Here is a 20663-nt window from a genome sequence, read left to right as displayed (position 1 = left end):
CACGCATCATCGGAGAGACACCAATGGAAGTAGTGAACCCCTCCATGATGGTGTCTAGATTGGATCTGGTGGTTCTGGACTCTGCGGCGGCTGGATGAATATTTCGTCGACGTTCCTAGGGTTCTGGTATTTTTGGGGTATTTATAGAGCAAATAGGTTGTCCAGGGGGCACCCGAGGTGGTCACAACCCACCAGGGCGCGCCTGGGCCTCCTGGCGCGCCCTGGTGGGTTGTGCCCCCTCGGGGCACCCCCAGGTGCAACCAGGGCCCATTGCCTTCCTTCTGGCCAATAAAAAATCATCGTGAAGTTTCGTGGCATTTTACTCCGTTTGATATTGATTTCCTGCGATGTAAAAAACATGGAAAAAACAGCAACTGACACTTGGCACTATGTCAATAGGTTAGTACCAAAAAATGATATATAATGACTAAAAAGTGATTATAAAACATCCAAGATTGATAATAAAACAGCATGGAACAATCAAAAAGTATAGATACGTTGGAGACGTATCAGCATCCCCAGGCTTAACTCCTACTCGTCGTCGAGTAGGTAAGTGATAAAAATAGAACTTTTGATGTGGAGTGTTGTTCATCAAGTCATATCATATTCTTTTCTTTATAGCATGGACATTTGGAATTTTTATGTGATTCAAATCAATAGTCTAGTTTTGACATAATAATTTAGATACTCAAGCATATCAACAAGCAACCATGTCTTTCAAAATATCAATGCTAAAAGAAGTTATCCCTAGCCCATCATGCTCAAACATTGATCCATTCATGAAACACACTCGAATATTAACTACACCCAATACTTGAGCACGATCATATTGCCTCCTAGTTGGTGCTTTGTATGAGAGAAGATGAAGACTCAAATTTCAAAATAAAAATTGCATAAAGTAAAAGAAGGGACCTTCGCAGAGGGAAGTAGTGATTTGTAGAGGTGCCAGAGCTCAAAGCGAAAGATCAGAGATAAAAACATTTTGGGAGGTGTATCCATCCTACCAATGAAAACGACTCAGAGTCTCGAACACTTTCCATGCTAGATATGCCATAGGCGGTTCCCAAACAGAAAATAAAATTTATTCCTTTTTCCACCATACTTTCACTTTCCATGGCTAACCGTATCCACGGGTGCCCTCCATACCAACACTTTCCAAGGAATTTATTATTTGACAACATAAAGTAAATATTTTTTTGCATTTTGGGACTGGGCATCCCTAAGACCTTTGCCTTACTCGCGTGCAATGACAAGTGAATAAACACTCATCTTGAGAATAACACATCTAGCATGGAAAATATTAGCCGCCCGTTACCGTTCCGCGAGCGAAACAAACACACAAAAGAGAAGTTTATTTTGAAAATTGGAGATGGCACATGCAAATTTGCTTAGAACGGCAAAAGAATACCGCATATAGGTAGATATAGTGGACTCATGTGGTAAAACTGGTTTAAAGGATTTTGGATGCACAAGTATAGATCATACTTAGTGCAAAATGAAGGCTAGCAAAAGATTGGGAAGCGACCAACCAAGAAACGAATAATCTCAGAAGCAAACATTAAGAAAAATTAACACCGAATAATGCACCACAAGTAGGATATAATTTTTAATGCATGATTATTGACTTTCGTGCATGCATAGGGAATCACAAACCTTAACACGAATATTCTTACTAGAGCACAATTACTCATCAACATAACTCACATATCACATCATCATATCTCAAAACTATTACTAAGAATCAAGTTTATTTTGTCCAATGATCTTCAGGACATTTTTTTAATTCTTTTATCCTTCTTGGATATCTATCACTTTGGGACTAATTTTCATGTGTTGCTTTTCATAAGCTCAAACAAATATAAGTGAAGATCATGAGTATAACAATTTTTCTTTCTCTCGAAATAATTTAAGTGAAGCAAGAGAGAATTTCTTCAAAATTTTACTAACTCTCAAATAAATCTAACTGAAGCAAGAGAGCATTTCTTCAAAAATAACAAAGCACACCGTGCTCCAAAAGATATAAGTGAAGCACTAGAGCAAGTCCTAGCTCATAAAAGATTTAAGTGAAGCATAGAGAGCAATTCTAACAAGTCATGATATAATTTTGGCTCTCTCAAAAAGGTGTGTCCAGCAAGGATTGATGACTTAAAACACAAAATAAAACAAGCAAAGACACATATCATACAAGACGCTCCAAGCAAAACACATATCATGCGATGAATAAAAATATAGCCTCGAGTAAAATACCGATAGTTGTTGGAAGAAACGGGGATGCCACTCGGGGGCATCCCCAAGCTTAGTTGGTTGCTCATTCTTGGATAATAGCTTGGGATGCCGGGGCATCCCCAAGCTTAGGCTCTTACATACTTCCTTCATCCATCGTAAGATAACCCAAAACTTGAAAACTTCAATCACACAAAACTCAACAAAACCTTCATGAGATCCGTTAGTGTAAGAAAAATAAATCAGTACTATAAGTGTTGTATCAAACATATTCTTATTTTGTTTTTGTATTATATCTACTGTATTCCAACGTTTCTATGGCAAAACTCATCAAAGAAAACCATAGAGCCATCAAAATAAGCACACAACACAAAGAAAACAGAATCTGTCAAAACAGAACAGTCTGTAGCAATCTGATCTAAACGAATACTTATGGAACTCCAAAAATTCTGAAACACTAAGACAACCTAGATAATTTGTATATTGATCTTCTGCAGAAAGAATTAGCATTTTATCATGTTCTGGTGAATTTTGGCAATTGTTTTCGTGAGCACAAAGTTTCTGTCTTTTTCAGCAAGATCAAACAACTATCAGCCAAGAAGATCCTATTGGTTCTACTTGGCACAAACACTAATTAAAACACAAAAAACACAATCATAACAGTAGCATAATTGTGCTAACACTCAAGAATAGAAAGCAAAAAGCAAAAATAAATTTTATTCAATGGGTTGCCTCCCAACAAGTGTTATAGTTTTACGCCCTTAGCTAGGCATAAAGCAAGGATCTAAGTTTTGTCATCCTTCTTCTTCCTAATTTTCTATGAGGTATTTTCATCATGGGCTTTTGTAAACACAACATAAAACATATTATCCATGGAAACCTTAGCATTCCTTAGTTTGTTTTCATCACAACCCCTTTGATTTCCCGCAACAATCCAAGAGTAGTGTTGATTAACATTATTAAAAACTTGTTGGATTATGTCTAGAACAGGGACTTATTTCTTGAGATTCTCATCAAAGATTTTATTATCCCAAGCAAATGTCTCAAAACATAGTCACTATTGTAAAGAATTTCATCTATCACAGGTTTTTCACGATTCATACCATAAAAGTCAAAGATTTCTCTAGCTTCCCGGATTATGTAGTCAAACTCGTTCATGAGAACGAGAGTGGCCAACTTTTTAGCCCTAGAATTCTTTATATCGAGGAGCTCAAAAAACAATCTTTGCAAAGTAGGATGGGTACGAATAAATTTACTTTCAAGTTTCAGAACTAGTGCTGAAATAGCATCCGCATAAGATCTAATAGTTTTAAGTATAGGAGCATCATCAAGACTTAGATTCCCAACACAATTGAAAAATTCTTGGATACGTTCTTTTCCCATAACGTTCCCTTGCCCCAAGATAAAGGTTTTAGCATCCAGATTGCCTGTACGTCCGATCTTAGGAGTCAGGCCATCATCTACTGGTGCCATACCGAAATCACTCATGATTGCAAGTAGAGAATAGATCTGGCGAGAAAACGGCGAACGGAAAAAGAGAGGCGAAAAAAACGGTAAATTTTTGTGAAGTGGGGGAGAGGAAAATGAGAGGCAAATGGCGAATAATGTAAATTGCAAGGAGATGAGATTTGTGATTAGGAACCTGGTTATGATGAAGATCCTCCCCGGCAACGGCGCCAGAAATTCTCCTTGATGGTAGCTGCAACTACGTCGGTATTTCCCCGGAGAGGGAGGGATGATGTAGCACAGCGACGGTAGGTATTTCCCTCAGTTATGAAACTAAGGTATCGAACCAGTAGGAGAACCAAGCAACACAACGTAAACAACACCTGCACACAAACAACAACACCTCGCAAGCCAGCGTTAAAGGGGTTGTCAATCCCTTCCGGGGTACGGCGCCTCCAGATAGGCAAGCGGACGTGAGGTAAATTGTAGTAGATTGATAGATCGAACGCCAAATAAAATAAATAAAGATAAAATGCAACAATATATTTTTGTATTTTTTTGGTTTAATAGATCTGAATAAAAATGCAAAGTAAAAGTAGATCACAAGGCAAATATATGAGAAAGAAGACCCGGGGGCCGTAGGTTCCACTAGTGGCTTCTCTCGAGAAAAATAGCAAACGGTGGGTAAACAAATTACTGTTGGGCAATTGATAGAACTTCAAATAATTATGACGATATCCAGGCAATGATCATTACATAGGCATCACGTCCAAGATTAGTAGACCGACTCCTGCCTGCATCTACTACTATTACTCCACACATCGACCGCTATCCAGCATGCATCTAGTGTATTAAGTTCATGGAAAAACGGAGTAATGCAATAAGAATGATGACATGATGTAGACAAGATCTGTTTATCTATATGGCGGTAGATATAGATCTCGTATTTTTATCCTTAGTAGCAACAACACATACGTGCCGGTTCCCTTTTTGTCACTGGGATTGAGCACCGTAAGATCGAACCCACTACCAGGCACCTCTTCCCATTGCAAGATAAATAGATCAAGTTGGCCAAACAAAACCCAAATATCGGAGAAGAAATACGAGGCTATAAGAAATCATGCATGTAAGAGATCAAAGAAACTCAAATAACTTTCATGGATATAAAAAGATATAACTGATCATAAACTCGAAGTTCATCATATCCCAACAAACACATCGCAAAAGAGTTACATCATATGGATCTCAAAGAGACCATTGTATTGAGATTTCAGCGAGAGAGAGAGAGAGAGAGAGAGAGAGAGAGAGAGAGAGAAAGCCATCTAGCTACTAAGTACGGACTCGAAGGTCAACAAAGAACTACTCACGCATTATCGGAGAGGCACCAATGGAAGTGGTGAACCCCTCCGTGATGGTGTCTAGATTGGATCTGGTGGTTCTGGACTCTGCGGCGGCTGGAGGAATATTTTGTTGATGTTCCTAGGGTTCTGGTATTTTTGGGGTATTTATAGAGCAAAGAGGCGATCCGGGGGGCACCCGAGGTGGGCACAACCCACCAGGGCGCGCCTGGGCCTCCTAGCGCGCCCTGGTGGGTTGTGCCCCCCCCCCTCGGGGCACCCCCCAGGTGCAACCAGGGCCCATTGCCTTCCTTCTGGCCCATAAAAAATCATCGTGAAGTTTCGTGGCATTTGGACTCCGTTTGATATCGATTTCCTGCGATGTAAAAAACATGGAAAAAACAGCAACTGGCACTTGGCACTATGTCAATAGGTTAGTAACCAAAATGATATAAAATGACTAAAAAATGATTATAAAACATCCAAGATTGATAATAAAATAGCATGGAACAATAAAAAATTATAGATACGTTGGAGACGTATCAGATCTCCTCCCAGATTTACATCTGCCTTGCTGAACTCTTGTGTGACCACGTCCATGGTTCTCATTCTTTCCATGGGTTTTAGCAACATATGCATCAGCAGAAGAGGCACAAACAACTTTTTCCTTCTTTATGACTTCTTTATTCATCATGATATTCTTCATCATCTCCAAAGTCAGCTTACCATCTGGAGTTGAATGCTAAGTGACACAACAAGCGTGTTCCAACTATCAGGCATGGAACTCAGCAGCAATAATACTTGCACCTCATCTTCAAAGTTGATCTTCATGGTTGAAAGTTGATTTATATGGCATTGGAAGACATTCAAGTGCTCAATCACACTCGTTCCATATCGGTACTCAAGCTTTGTAAGTATTTTGATCACCGAGGCCTTACTCATTGATGTCTTCCTCTCATACATAAACTCCATCTTCTGCCACCTCTCATACGCATTTGTGCCATTTGCAGCATGGTGAAATATATTGTGGTTGATGTACAAGCGAATCATATCTACTGCCTTTTTGTGCAACACTCTCCCTTCTTCTTTTGTGACACCGGTGGCTCATACAAATCCTTGCAATAAAGGATGTCTTCCATCATGGGCTTCCATAATGAGTAATTGAAAGAATCAAGTTTCATCATGCCACTTGTTGTAGCACTTTCGTCCAAAGTTATTGCGACAGCACTTCCAGGAAAATTCAAGCAACTGGGATTAGCAACCTCCTAAGAAACCAAAGATTTGATGCAACTCTGTTGGGAATTAGCACACAAACACAGTTGTAATGAAGTAAAAACTGCAGCAGAAACAAAGTAATCTCAGCACCACATCATATACTAACTCAAGGATCATTGCTTGGCATGGAAGAAAACATATGCAACAACATATATATGGAGGAAATAAGTTTTGCAACACCCCAGACACTCCTCGCATGATGTCTGGTGGAAAGTGTAACACCTAGACAGTTCTCAGACGGTGTCTGATGGCAGGTGCAACTTTTAGAGCAATAACAAACATCAACACAGAGATACCAGATTTTACGTGGAAAACCCCCCAACCTGAGGGGGGGAAACCACGGGCTGAAGACACCCAAATCCTATTCCACTATTATGAAATGTGGGATACAACAATTTCTTCTCTAGATAACACTAGAGGATCTCACACATCAATCTTGGATGAACACAACAAGATTTGGGGCTCAAGAGCTAGGGATTGGAACAATCTCATCAAAGATGGTGGAACCGCGTTTTGAAGGAGACAAAGTAGTGGATCTGAACCATCACAACCTTGGGGGATGAGCTCTCTTCGCTTCTTCCTTTGCTTCTTCCTCTTATTCCCTTTCCCTCTCAGTTTTCTCTCTTCTTCTCCAATGGAGGCTGAACTGATTTTCGACTATCTTGGTGGTGGCCGTTGGATGGAGGGTAAAGCATCCCCATCCTCTCATGTGCAAATTCCAAAATGATCCTAGGTCATAACCCTAATTGGTAGTGGAATTTTGTACATCTTTGGGCTGCCTAAAAGGCTTCAAATGGCCATCTCCTCACAACCCACATGAGAAGGATATCCCAATACGCTCCTATACCGGAACCGACTTGAATTTGTCGATGACAACTGAGAAGTCTTTGTACATGCGCCATTGAACTCTTCCATAGATCTGAAGCACCTCACATCAAATCTCGTTACATGACGAAAAACCCTAACCTCATCGCCCCAAGAAGACCCCAGGAATCTATGCCGGAGCTTCGGGCTCACCTTAGGTTGTACAAACGACAAAATAAGAGAAGTGAGCACATTAGAATGGTGGGAAAAATAATTTTGAATACATGTTAGTCGGGCTATGAAGCCCGTGTAAGAGCATCTGCAGCCAGAGTTGGCGAATCCGGCCCCTCAAATGCCCGCGGACACGCTCAGGCGTGTCCGCGGGCACTGACCGGGCACCCCTCATATTTGCCACTCTGCATCCACGTATCTCATATCCGGCACCTTATATCCATACTACACATGCAAATATTGATCTATCCTACATGATCAAACGACGGACAACAAACACCGGCTGCAAAGGAACACAAGATCGGCTGCAAATGGACATTAACATAGTCCACATCCAAAAGATCATAGTTCATCCCCCGACAAGTTCATAAACTAAAACATTGATGAGGAGGGGGGCCGGAATCACCACTTCCTCGCCGGGCCTTTGCCCTTTCGGTCGCTGTCGCAGTTGTAGGCGTCCGCGGCTGGTGGAGGGTCTTGGTCGTCGGACGAGGAGGTGCAACTGTCGTCACCGTCGGAGTCGGAGAGGACATGAGCCCCTTCATCCGATGGACCACCCTGTCCTACTCCTGCTTCAACCTTGCCACCCGAGCCTTCTGCGCCGCCTCCTCCTTCGTCTCGTGCTCCGACTGCTCAATAGCAAGCCGCAGCGCCTTGGCGTTCTTCCGTCGGAGGCGGTGAGCGTCCGTCTTCACCGTCGTGAGGGAGCGGCGGTACACCCAGGCGAGGAGACTCGTGTCCTTGTCGGCGTCCGGCTCCGTCCCGCGGCGGCGGCACACAGACTGCACCGCCGCGTCCCTTTCCCGTGCACGCTGCCTCTCGCGGCACGCGGCGCGCGCCTCTGACTCCGAAGAGCACGCGCGGGCCGGAGGCGCGGGCACAAGCACCCAACGCTGGCTGCGTGGAGGAGCGGCCAGCGGGGGAAGGTGACGGCACGGGGCTGGCGCGGACTGTGATGTCCTTGCATCGCTGCGTACGGGCCGGGAGGTTCTAGCTCCGGCGTCCGCACTGCGCCAGCACGGGAGCTGCGACGACGCTCCAGATCCGGAGCTACCGCCGGTCTCCACCTTGGACCGCTCCAGCGCAATGCGGAGGGCCATCTCCTCCTTGTAGTCGAGCTCTGAGCTAGAGTCGCTGCCAAAGCTGCTCATCGTGGTGGATGGGATTGGAATCAGAGAGGGAGAGGAGTGGACGGAGCGAGCGCGCGCGAGAGAGAGAGAGAGAGAGAGAGAGAGCGCGCGCGCGCTAGGACTTGAGCTCGCCGCCCGGATTGGGGTTTTTTGTGCGGTCGATGGTGGGCCGGGTCTGTCAGGCGGACCGGACGCGCCCAGGTGTGCCTGGGCCGCCCCATATCCGCTCTATATTTAGGCTGGATATGAAGGGTGCCAGTCAGCCCTGTCTTTTGTCCGCGGTTTGAGAGGTCCGGTTGGATCGATTTTTCTTTTTGACCGGTCAGTGACCGGACGACCTGACCGGTCGTTTGAGAGGCCCGGCTGTAGATGCTCTATCTTATCTGTGGTGGATCCAACAGTCTTGTACACACGAATTATTATTCTTTTTAGCCTTCCAAGAAGTTTTTTATTGTGAAAATAGTTCGTATTTGGATCACCACACTATAACCACTGTACCCTGGATCTTGGTTTCCACATATTCTCTTCTTTCATTAGTATTTCATCCATCTCATACAGAAAAACTCCCTTGAATGAATAACAACACTCATCCTACAAGATAGCAAGGCCCCGTCCGTCACTTACCCTGAACTGGCACGGTGAAAGCGGTTGACCTTGCCGAGGCAGACACGCAGGCCTTCAACTATGTCCTCATTCTGAAGTGTGATGTATTTCGAAATGTTAGAGTTGGCAAGCCGGGACATATCTCGAACTCATCGATCACAAGCCCAACAGGTCGATCCGCCTAGTCTGGTCGATTATGGTCGGGAGATGCACTGCTTATTGAGTTGGTTGTCACTGTTAGTACCATTTATCCATCATGATAAGAAGACGCTCGATCTATTGACCACCTTTACATAAGCTCTTAAATCTTAATAGAGATATGGATGGAGATTTAGAAAAAGAGATGGATATTTTAACCTTCTAGAAGACGGAGAGAAAAAAGATCGCGCGTACAATTGAATCACAACATTGTCATGATTGAAAAAAGTGGGGAATTAAGAGCGGCGGGTGAGCCATCGTTATCCATAAAAGCAATCAGCCAAGCATCATTTACCAAGACAAGACAGCATCACGGGACAGCAATAGCAACCATGCACCTATGCATCACCTTTTTCAGCGAGAGATTTCACCAGCTACGTGAAGGGGGGAAAAGAAGGAGGTAAAAAAACGGGAACTCTGCCTCTCGCGTGGTAAAAATGGAGCAAGCGCCGCAGGGGAGTGAACGGCCGGCCGGCATTGATCGTTTGCTACTCCAGCTTAATTACATGTGCCACAGCGCGGCGTCATGGGAGTAGGACGAGGAGGAGGTGGAGGGCGGGTCTTCGTGCTCGTCGACGTAGATTTCGTCGTCGTCGAGGGCGCGTGCGCAGGCGCGGGGAGGCTCGCAGGGGAGGAGGCGGTCGCGGCAGAGCGGGCACGTGGCGCGCGGGCAGAGGAGCCACGAGTCGAGGCACTCGCGGTGGAAGATGTGACGGCACCGGAGCTCGCGCACCTCCTCGCCGTCGTCGATCCGCGACAGGCAGAACACGCAGTCCACGGCCGCCCACTTGTCTCCACCGCGGCGGTACACTGCGACGGCGAGGAGATCCAGGTACTCGGGCGGCAGTAGCTCCTCCTGCTGGAAGACGCCGCCGCCGACGGCCGTGGCGGCGGAGGAGAAGCTGCCGGCCCGCGCGATGCGGTAGCCGAGGAAGGCGGAGCGCGACGGCCACGCGAACGCCTCGCCGCGGAGCGCGAGCGCGGCGAGGCGGAGGCCGGCCTCGGCCACGACGACGAGCAGGAGGAGGCAGGGGAGCGAGAAGGCGGCGAAGAGGACGGAGGCCAGCGCGCCGGCCACCTCCATTTTGCTTCTTGGGTTCTTGTATTATACGCGGGCGGCGGAGCGAAGCTTCTTTTCCTGCCGGGCTGGAGCGAAATGACAAGTGTGCTCAGGTCGGGGGCTCAGAGATTTGTTTACAGACAGGATAAGCGGGTGGTGGGCTGGTGGCTGCGTCGGGTGCGGCGTACGTGACGCCAGGACTCTCATCTGATCCAGCCCGACGGCGATAGCACGGAATCAGGCTTAAAATTTACACAACCCCATACGTATGGTCAGAGCGAAACCGAGTGAAATATGCCCACGCGCCTTATAACACATAGACTGCGCCATGTCACCGCATACATGCATGTAAGAATCATTTTGAATTTTCAGTTTTTAAAATGTTTAATCTCTTATATGAAAAATTCGATTGAAGATCCGTTTTCACCATTAAATCCCTCGCGACGAGATCACGTCACCGCATACAGAATCTTTTTGGATTTTCAGTTTTTAAAATATTTTATCTCTTATATGAAAAATTCGATTGACACCATTAAATCCCTCGCGACAAGCTCTTCGAAACTAGATCTCATATCAATATATTTCGACGATTTTCTTTTTTTGTTAAAAGTTGTCATGTCTATTGCACATGAATTATTATGGTGTTTACGCTGAAATTGCCATTATATGTTACAACTATTTTCTTCTACATTTAAAAGTAATTTTGCATTTATAAAACGGGGAATTAAGAAAATAGACCTGCCATAAACCATAAACTAAAATTTTCATGATACATGCACTTAAAATTGCCATGGTTCATACAAAAAATAATTTTTATGGTCAAAGTACTAGAGTTGCCATCATCAAAACACTAAAAGTTGTCATGCTCTACAAACTGAAATTGCCACATGGTAACTTTAGTTTAAGCACTATGACAACTACAACATCGTGGCAACTTTTGGGTAAAAAAAATCGTCGAAACCTATCAACATGGGGTCTAGTTTAAAGATCTTGCTGAGACGGATTTAATGGTGAAAACGGATTTTAATTTGATTTTTTAATTAGGAGATAAAACATTTTTAAGCCAAAACAAAAAAGATTTCTGCTGATGTCATCTGTTCACATGTGGTAAAATGAGCGGTAAAGAAGGTGTGTGGGCGATGTGCAAGATGCCACACGTGTGGGCATTAGTTTTTTCGTAAAATTGTCTCCATCGATCTAGAAACGAAGGATCTCTTTGCTCTCAACATTTTCATAATCTTTAATTAAACGTTGCTTAATTCGACAACCATGTGAGCACAAGGTGAGTCAAAGAGCGGTGAAAATTTGAACGCCGTACTGAATTCTGCAAGTTTATCATGCGTCACTGTGTTTTTTAAAAGGGTGGCAACAATTGCTAAGAATATCTCTAGCCGACTCCTTATATCGCGGATCCTTATAGTGCGTTTACAATTCGCGAAAACATGTTTTGCGGGTTGGTGTGGACTGCGGGCAGGGTCTGTTCGGCCGTAGCCGACGCCAGCCCGCAAAACACGTGTTTTTTTCTCTGAATTTGACATATATCTCACGTATTATACAAAATTATAAATTCAATATACAACAAAATGTAAATATTATGAATCCAAATTACAATAATTATTTAAATCACGGATTTAAACTAATAATTCAATACAAGAGTTGTCCCGAATACAACAATGATCCAGTGATAGAAATCACACATGAATTAAATGAAATGAACGTAAAATTGTCCAGTTTTACGGCCCATGCCTTTGCCAATGTGCTCAATGATATCCTCCTTTGCAAAAATTCCTCGCAAGGGCTCAAATCCATCCACAAAATTGCACTCGAGCTCGCATGAACGAAAATTCATCTACTGCGGTAGATCTAGAAGGGGCAGAAAAGGAGGCTCACCGGCTGCGGTCGATCCGGGGCGGCGGCGACCGGGGGCGACTCGGCTCGGCGGATCCGGGGCGCTCGTGAAGCGACGTGGTAGACCCGGTCTAGTGTGGCCCGGCGGCGTGATTCCGTTGGCGGAAATGGCCGGAATCGCAGGCGGCGGGCAGGCGGCTGCGGGATAGGGGGAAAGCGTTGTCAGAATTGGGGCTCTGCGGACCCTCACAAGGTTCGAACTCTGGGGCGTGTGCGAAGATCTAACCCAGCCTCGGCCTCAAGCTCAGCACCTCACGGCTTGGCCTCGCCGAGTTCGTGCGAGGGGAAGGTGATGAACACACAGATTTACCCAGGTTCGGGCCACCTTGCGGTGTAAAACCCTACTCCTGCTTTGTGGTGGGTTTCATCGTGAGGAGGATGAGGATGAACAAGTACAGTGGATGAGTTGCCTCGCGAGGGCACAGGGAGTGAGAGTGGATCCCCTCTCTACGGTGGAGACTAGCCTATACTTATAGTGTCCTTGGTCCTCTTCAGTCTTCCCTCATAACTTAGGCGGGAAGGGATTCCACAATGGCCAATTTGAAAGGGGACAAGAAGTACATCTTATCCCGATGAAAGGTGGTCTTCGCCTCCAAACCTTCTGATCGTGATGCAGAGGTGGGCTCGGCGATGACATCCGTCCTGCGAAGCCCATGGCCTTGGTCTTGTTGCACCGGAAAGGAAACCTTTGGGGGACTCCCTGGGAACCCGCGTACGTCCTTGCCTCCTTAGCAGCAAAGAGGAAACTATCCTCCTCTGCGCCCGCTGGGGGCTGCCTGGCCTTGGTCGTCATGGCCTACGTCGTCGAGAGCCTCGTGAGGTTGGGTACCTGCATAGAAATCTCTGCTCCTCGGGAGGCAGGCTCGGGGAGCTGCTCCTCGAGAGGTCTTGGCGTCGTTCGCCACGCGAGGCCGGGGCCCTCGCGAGGGTCTTGTCCTTGGGGTCTTGTAGCTGGGCTGTACCGAGCCGTCGATGGGTCCGCGTGCTGGGCCACAGGCAAGCAAGTCGGGATACCCCGATCCCAGAATGTTGACAGTAGCCCCCAGGCCCAAGGCGCACTCACGCTGGCTTCTAGGCGAAGCCAATGAGCGAAGGGCGAAACGACGCATGCCGTCATCACCTGCGGGGCAGGCTTGACGCATGGCGCACGACAGGACGCAGACGCCTCCACTTCCCCACGTTGCCTCGGCAACTGCCAGGCTGACAAAAGACTGGCGCGCACCGCAGGGCCATCATTGCCGCCCTTGCCTTGCTCCTGATCCCCTCCTCCAGCCAAAGCTCCTCCAGATCCAATCGCGACTTAACTGTTTGTACTCCGTGATTTCCCTTTCGTGCTTGGTTCCCTTCTTGCTTGCCTTTGTGCTCTGCGTCGGCAGGGCCCAGACCCGCACATACCTCGGTCGCCATTGGGATGTCTGGTCGTGATGCCAAGACGAAACCAAGGGGCGAGGGGTGAGGGAGTCCTGGACTAAGGGGTCCTCGGGCGTCCGGCCTGTTAGCCATGGGCCGGACTGATGGGCTGTGAAGATACAAAGACCGAAGACTTTACCCGTGTCCGGATGGGCCTCTCCTTGGCGTGGAAGGCAAGCTTGGCGATCAAATATGTAGATTCCTTTCTTTGTAACCGACCTTGTGTAACCCTAGATCCTCCCGGTGTCTATATAGACCGGAGGACTTAGTCCGGAAGGGAGAGATACTCATTACCGTAGTCATACATGCTAGACTTTTAGGGTTTAGCCATTACGATCTCGTGGTAGATCAACTCTTGTAATACTCATATTCATCAAGATCAATCAAGCAGGAAGTAGGGTATTACCTCCATAGAGAGGGCCCAAACCTGGGTAAACATTGTGTCCCCTGTCTCCTGTTACCGTCGACCTTAGACGCACAGTTCGGGATCCCCTACCCGAGATCCGCCGGTTTTGACACCGACATTGATGCTTTCATTGAGAGTTCCACTGTGCCGTCCCCAAAAGGTTTGATGACCCCTTTAATCGTCAACAATGATGCTGTCCAAGGAGAAACCTTCCTCCCCGGACAGATCTTCGTGTTCGGCGGCTTCGCACTGCGGGCCAACTCACTTGGCCATCTGGAGCAGATCGATAGCTAGGCCTCTGGCCATCGGGTCAGATTTGGAAGCTTGAACTACGTTGCGGACATCCGTGGAGACTTGATCTTCGACGGATTTGAGACCGCGGCGACCGCTCCTTGTCGCCCTGATGAACATGACTTAAATCTGTCATCGGACCGCATCCAAGAGATAGCTTCCATAACTGCTCTGGCTCTAGATCCAGAGCAGACCGCGTGTAGCGACCAGACCTCAAACAGTCTGATCTCTGTGCATAAGTGTCATCCCTGGATCGGTAATACTGACACACACAGTACTTGAAGGATTTATAACAGAGTAGCAATCACACACTTATTACATCGAATGTCTCAAAAGAGAACTTATTACAATAAATATGGCTTAAGGTCATCTAATACGATAACAACGGAAGGCTTGGAAGATAAAGTTAGTCCATCAACTTCAACGGCATCACTGAGTGAAAGATCACGACCTAAGGCTCCTTACTCGTCGTCTGAAAAGTCTGCAACATGATACGTTGCAGCCCGAAAACAGGTCAGCACATGGAATATGCTGGCAATGTAACACAAGAGAGTAATGAACATAATAATACTATCACTACATGCATATATGGCTGGTGGAGGCTGTATGGTAAATATGTTTTGCGAAAAGCCAATTTTTCCCTATTGCAAAGGAATAAGTTTTATTTAACTATCATGGTGGTTGTTAAACATTGAGAACGTAAACCCCATCTCAATCCCAATTAAAAAAGTACTCAATAACCCAATCAAATTTTATTAATTAAGAGTGATGAGATCCACATGATAATCCAAAAAGCAGATACTCAAGATGTCCATAACCGGGGACACGGCTAACCATGATTAGTTTGTACACTCTGCATAGGTTTGTGCACTTTTCCCCACAAGACTCGATCTCATCCGTTGAATTTCTCGCACTACATGGTGTTTGAGAAACGGATGATCGATACACAGTCTTTCAGAAGCGTTAGCACCTTACGATGGGTAGACGGGTACACCTACATCCCCTACATCTGCTAGTCTACCACTGTAAGAGTTCACACAACTTAATCAACTATGCTAGAGCCCATAATAGCTTGTGGCTGCACACGGAAGTTTCTAGCATGAATAATCTTATGATCCCTTTGAGCCTGGGTGGCGGTCCATAGGAGAATCACACGGTACCCCGGGATTTCCAAAAATACAGGCAATCACTAGAATACCCAGGTGCCTCAATCCACCCAGATGTGTATTAAAGTTGCCACCTTAAGTTAACCATTAATTTAAACAACCTCACATCAGTCATGGTATACTCTCAAACCCAATCCATGTCTACGAGCATAGCATAGCAGTATAAGCATAGCGTAGAAGTAACTCCCAGGGTTTGATAATAAACAGGTGAATAGGTACTACCTCATCTACTTCCCAAAACCCACAAGTTAAATCAGATCCTAACCATGCAATTGTTTGAGGATTGATCTAATGCAATAAAACTGGGTAGTAAAGAGGTATGATCAAAGTGTTACTTGCCTTGCTGATGACCCGCGAAACCTAGAGACTCGTAGAAGCACGCTTCACACTCCGGGTACTCTATCGCAAACAAACAAGCATACAATAAACAAACAAGCAAGGACACGGGTAAAACTCAAATAAGAGATCTAACCAGAAAGTTCAACTTAAGAACTCCGGTTTGCAAAAAGAATCAAATCAAATGAAGCAACAAAACTCAAACGGCGAAAGAAACAAGCTTCGTTTACTAACCTGGACTTAAGTCAAATTTTACAGTAGCAAAAAATTGTTTAAGTTGGTTAAACAGAAAGAGGGTTTCGAGACGAAACTCTAGGCGTTTGAATCGCCTGATTCCGATAAACGAGCGAAAAGTTATACTAGAACGAAAATCGGATCAGAAATCGCGATCGAAAATAATCACGGAAAATCCGAGAAAAGAAAAACTGACGAACAGGCTAACGAACGAACGTTCGCTGTCCGCGGCTAAACGGTGAAAACCGTTCGTTAAAACGAACGTATGGACGAACGTCCGCTAAATAAACCAAAAAAAAACTAAAAACCGATCTATTCTAAAAAAACAAGGGTTTTCTTAAAAAAAACCGGGTCGGTTTTCTAGGGAAAACCGGCGGCGGCGGCTACCTCGTCGGATCCGGCGGGGCTTGGTGGTGTCGTCGTCGGCGGCGGGACGGGGTGGTGGCGGCGGGGCGGGCGGTATTTAAAGGGGAGGGGGCGGGGTCGGCTTGGGGAAGGGGGCACCGGGGCGGCGGCGGACTCCCGGACTCCGGCGGAGTCCGGCTCGGCCACGGCGGGCGCGAGCGAGGCGGCGAGTGAGGCGGCGAGCGGCTGGGCCAGCGGGGCCTTCGGCCCTGTCGGTCCGAACGGATTTTTTTTTAAATAATTTCGCCGAAACTTAAATAAATCCTAGAAAATAAAATAAAAATATAAAAATGCCAAAACAAATTTTCTCCGTCTAAATAAAATATTTAGAACAAGAAGAACATTTTTCTTGGCCCTAAAATGCAATTTTTGAAAACGTGCAATTTTTCTAATTCAAATAAAATTGCAATAAAATCCAAATAAATTATTTTTTTGATTTTAATATTTTTTTCCTCTAATATTTCATCTATTTTGGAGAAGTCATTTTATCTCCTCTCATATATTTTTTATTTTAGAAATATTAGGAAGGAAAAATAATCAAAACCAAATGATCCTCTTTTCAAAATTTGAGAAAACTCAAATATGAAAATAACGAAATCCCCAACTCTCTCCGTGGGTTCTTGAGTTGCGTAGAATTTCTAGGATCAAGCCAAAATGCAATAAAATATGATATGCAATGATGGTCTAATGTATAACATTCCAAATTGAAAATTTGGGATGTTACAAACCTACCCCCCTTAAGATGAATCTCGCCCTCGAGATTCGGGTTGGCTAGAAAATAGGTGAGAGTGGTCCTTCCGTAGGTCTTCCTCTTGTTCCCAAGTGGCTTCATCTTCGGTATGGTGACTCCACTGAACCTTGCAAAACTTGATAACCTTGTTGCGCGTAACTCGGCTGGCAAACTCGAGTATCTTGACTGGTTTCTCCTCATATGTCAAATCGCTATCCAACTGTATCGCTTCTAGTGGCACTGTATCCCTCAGAGGAATATCAGCCATCTCCGCGTGGCACTTCTTCAACCGAGAAACGTGGAACACATCGTGAACTCCGGACAATCCTTTGGGCAATTCCAACTTGTAAGCAACTTCTCCCATACGTTCCAAAACTCTGTATGGTCCCACAAATCGTGGCGCTAACTTTCCCTTAACTCCAAAGCGCTTCACTCCTCGAAGTGGGGATACACGAAGATACACTATGTTTCCAACTTCGTAAACTGTCTCCTTGCGTTTAGAATCCGCATAACTCTTCTGCCTGGACTGGGCTACCTTGAGTCTATCGCGAATCAGCTTAACCTTCTCTTCAGACTCTTTAATCAAATCTGGTCCAAACAACTGTTGGTCTCGAACTTCGTCCCACAACAACGGTGTTCTGCACCTCCTCCCGTACAGGGGTTCGAAAGGGGCCATCTTCAAACTGGCTTGATAACTATTGTTATAAGAGAACTCTGCATAAGGCAAATTATCGTCCCAACTAGATCCATAGTCTAGCGCACAAGCTCTCAACATGTCCTCCAGAATCTGATTTACTCTTTCAGTCTGTCCATCCGTCTGCAGGTGAAAAGCTGTACTGAACTCTAGTCTGGTTCCCAAAGTTTCATGCAACTGATTCCAAAACTTTGAAGTAAATTGGGTTCCTCTATCTGATACAATGGTCCTCGAAACTCCACGCAGACATACGATCCTGGTCATGTATATTTTTGCCAACTTAGCACTAGTGTAAGTGGTCTTCACTGGGATGAAATGAGCTACTTTAGTCAAACGATCGACTACAACCCATATCGAGTCATAGCCTGAACGAGTCCTGGGTAATCCCGTGATAAAATCCATGCCTAGTTTATCCCACTTCCATTCGGGTATCGACAATGGTTGTAGCAATCCTGCTGGCTTCTAATGTTCTGCCTTCACTCTCTGACATACATCACAAACTGCTACATACTCCGCAATATCCTTCTTCATTCTGGTCCACCAGAAACTATCCTTCAAATCCAAATACATCTTGGTATTTCCTAGGTGAATCGAATATGGCGAATCATGGGCCTCTTGCAGAATCAACTTCCTGATATCCTGATCATTGGGCACATATACGCGGTCCTCAAACCATAAGGTATCGTGCTCATCCTCACGAAATCCTTTAGCCTTTCCTTTGCTCATCCTTTCCTTTATCTCGGCTATCTCCTTGTCCGTCTTCTGAGCTTCTCGGATCTTATCCATCAAAGTAGACTGAATCTCCAAAGCTGCTACATAACCTCTTGGAACTATCTCCAAACATAGCTCGCGAAGGTCTTCGGCTAACTCCTTGGGTAACTCTCCGGTCATGAGGGTATTTACATGACTCTTGCGGCTCAACGCATCAGCTACTATGTTAGCCTTTCCCGGATGATAATGCAATCTCATATCATAATCCTTAATGAGCTCTAACCATCTCCTCTGCCTGAGATTTAGCTCCTTCTGTGTGAAAATATACTTCAAACTCTTGTGATCCGTGTATACCTCACAATGGTTTCCGATGAGAAAATGTCTCCATGTCTTCAACGCATGCACTACGGCTGCTAACTCCAAATCATGCGTAGCATAGTTTGCTCATGGGGTTTAAGCTGTCGTGAGGCATATGAAACAACTCTTCCCTCCTGCATAAGTACGGCTCCAAGTCCTCGACGTGAAGCATCGCAGTATACTTCATAGTCCTTGCGTTGATCTGGCAGAATCAACACTGACAATGTAACCAAGCGTCTCTTCAACTTCTGAAAACTGGCCTCACATTCCTCAGTCCAATTGAATTTGGTGTCCTTCTTCAACAACTCCATCATGGGCTTTGCAATCTTTGAGAATTTCTCAATGAACCTCCGGTAGTATCCCGCGAGTCCAAGAAAACTCCGGATTTCTCCAACTGTCGTGGGTGACTCCCAATTTGTCACAGTGACAACCTTGGTGGGGTCTACCGCTATTCCTTCTCCGGATATAACATGTCCAAGAAATCCAACTTCCTTCAGCAAAAACTCACACTTGCTAAACTTGGCGTATAACTGATGTTCTCTTAGCTTCCCAAGTACCAAACGCAAGTGCTCCCTATGTTCTTCTTCATTCTTCGAGTAGACCAGAATATCATCAATTAACACCATGACGAACTTATCCAAAACTCCATAAACACCTTGTTCATCATGTTCATAAGATAGGCAGGTGCGTTAGTCAGGCCAAATGACATAACGGTATACTCATACAGCCCATATCTCATGGTAAAGGCTGTCTTAGGTATGTCCTGCTCTCGAATCTTCAGCTGGTGATACCCTGATCGCAAATCGATCTTGGAAAACACCTTTGCTCCTTGCAGCTGGTCAAACAAATCATTGATCATCGGTAGTGGGTACTTGTTCTTGATCGTCACCTCATTCAGTCCTCGATAATCAACAACCATCCTTAACGATCCATCCTTCTTCTCCACTAGAAGTACTGGTGATCCCCAAGGTGACGAACTTGGGCGTATATAACCTTTATCCAGTAACTCCTTAATCTGCTTCTTAATTTCCTCCTAATCCTTTGCGGGCATTCTGTACGGTCTCTTAGATATTGGCCCTATGCCTAGCAAAAGCTCAATCAAAAACTCAATGTCTCTATCCGGTGGCATGCCTGGCAACTCTTCTGGAAATACATCCGGAAAATCCTTTACCACTGGTACTTCCTCCTGTACAACTCCTGATAAGGAATTTACCTGAGTCCTATTCGGAACATGCCGGGATACATACTTGATCCTTCTTCCTTCTGGGGTGGTGAGCAAAATCGTCTTATTGGCGCAATTAATGTTCCCTCCATACATTGATAGTCAATCCATACCCAGTATCACATCCAAACCTTACGACTCCAATATTATCAAATCTGAGGGAAAAACATGCCTACCTATGGTCAATGGCATCTGAAAACATCCATGGCTTGCCATATACTCTGCTCCGGGTGAGGTTACTAGCATGGGTGACTTAAGAACTCTAGTGGGCAACTTATACTTATCCACAAATCCCCTTGATATGTATGAATGCGATGCACCAGTATCAAAAATTACGACTACAGTAAATGACTTAACCAGAAACTTACCTATTACTGCATCTGGCTGGGCTTCAACCTCCTCCACGTTAACGTGGTTCACTTGTCCCCTGTTGAAAGGGTTGGGCTTCTTCCCAGAGCTTCCATTGCCATTTCCATTCTTAGCTTC

At 45.4% G+C, this 20663-nt stretch overlaps 1 protein-coding gene across 1 annotated transcript; it reads right to left on the bottom strand.

The window, feature by feature from the left end:
- Window positions 1-9476: 9476 nt before the first annotated feature.
- Window positions 9477-10481, bottom strand: LOC123074450 (E3 ubiquitin-protein ligase EL5). Its single transcript, XM_044497296.1, has one exon. The coding sequence runs from the start codon at window positions 10329-10331 to the stop codon at window positions 9750-9752; it is 582 nt and encodes a 193-aa protein (XP_044353231.1). The 5' UTR covers window positions 10332-10481; the 3' UTR covers window positions 9477-9749.
- Window positions 10482-20663: the final 10182 nt, after the last annotated feature.

Source organism: Triticum aestivum, chromosome 3D, assembly GCF_018294505.1.
Source record: "Triticum aestivum cultivar Chinese Spring chromosome 3D, IWGSC CS RefSeq v2.1, whole genome shotgun sequence".
Classification (NCBI taxonomy): domain Eukaryota; kingdom Viridiplantae; phylum Streptophyta; class Magnoliopsida; order Poales; family Poaceae; genus Triticum; species Triticum aestivum.
This window is presented reverse-complemented; position numbering and strand designations above follow the sequence as displayed.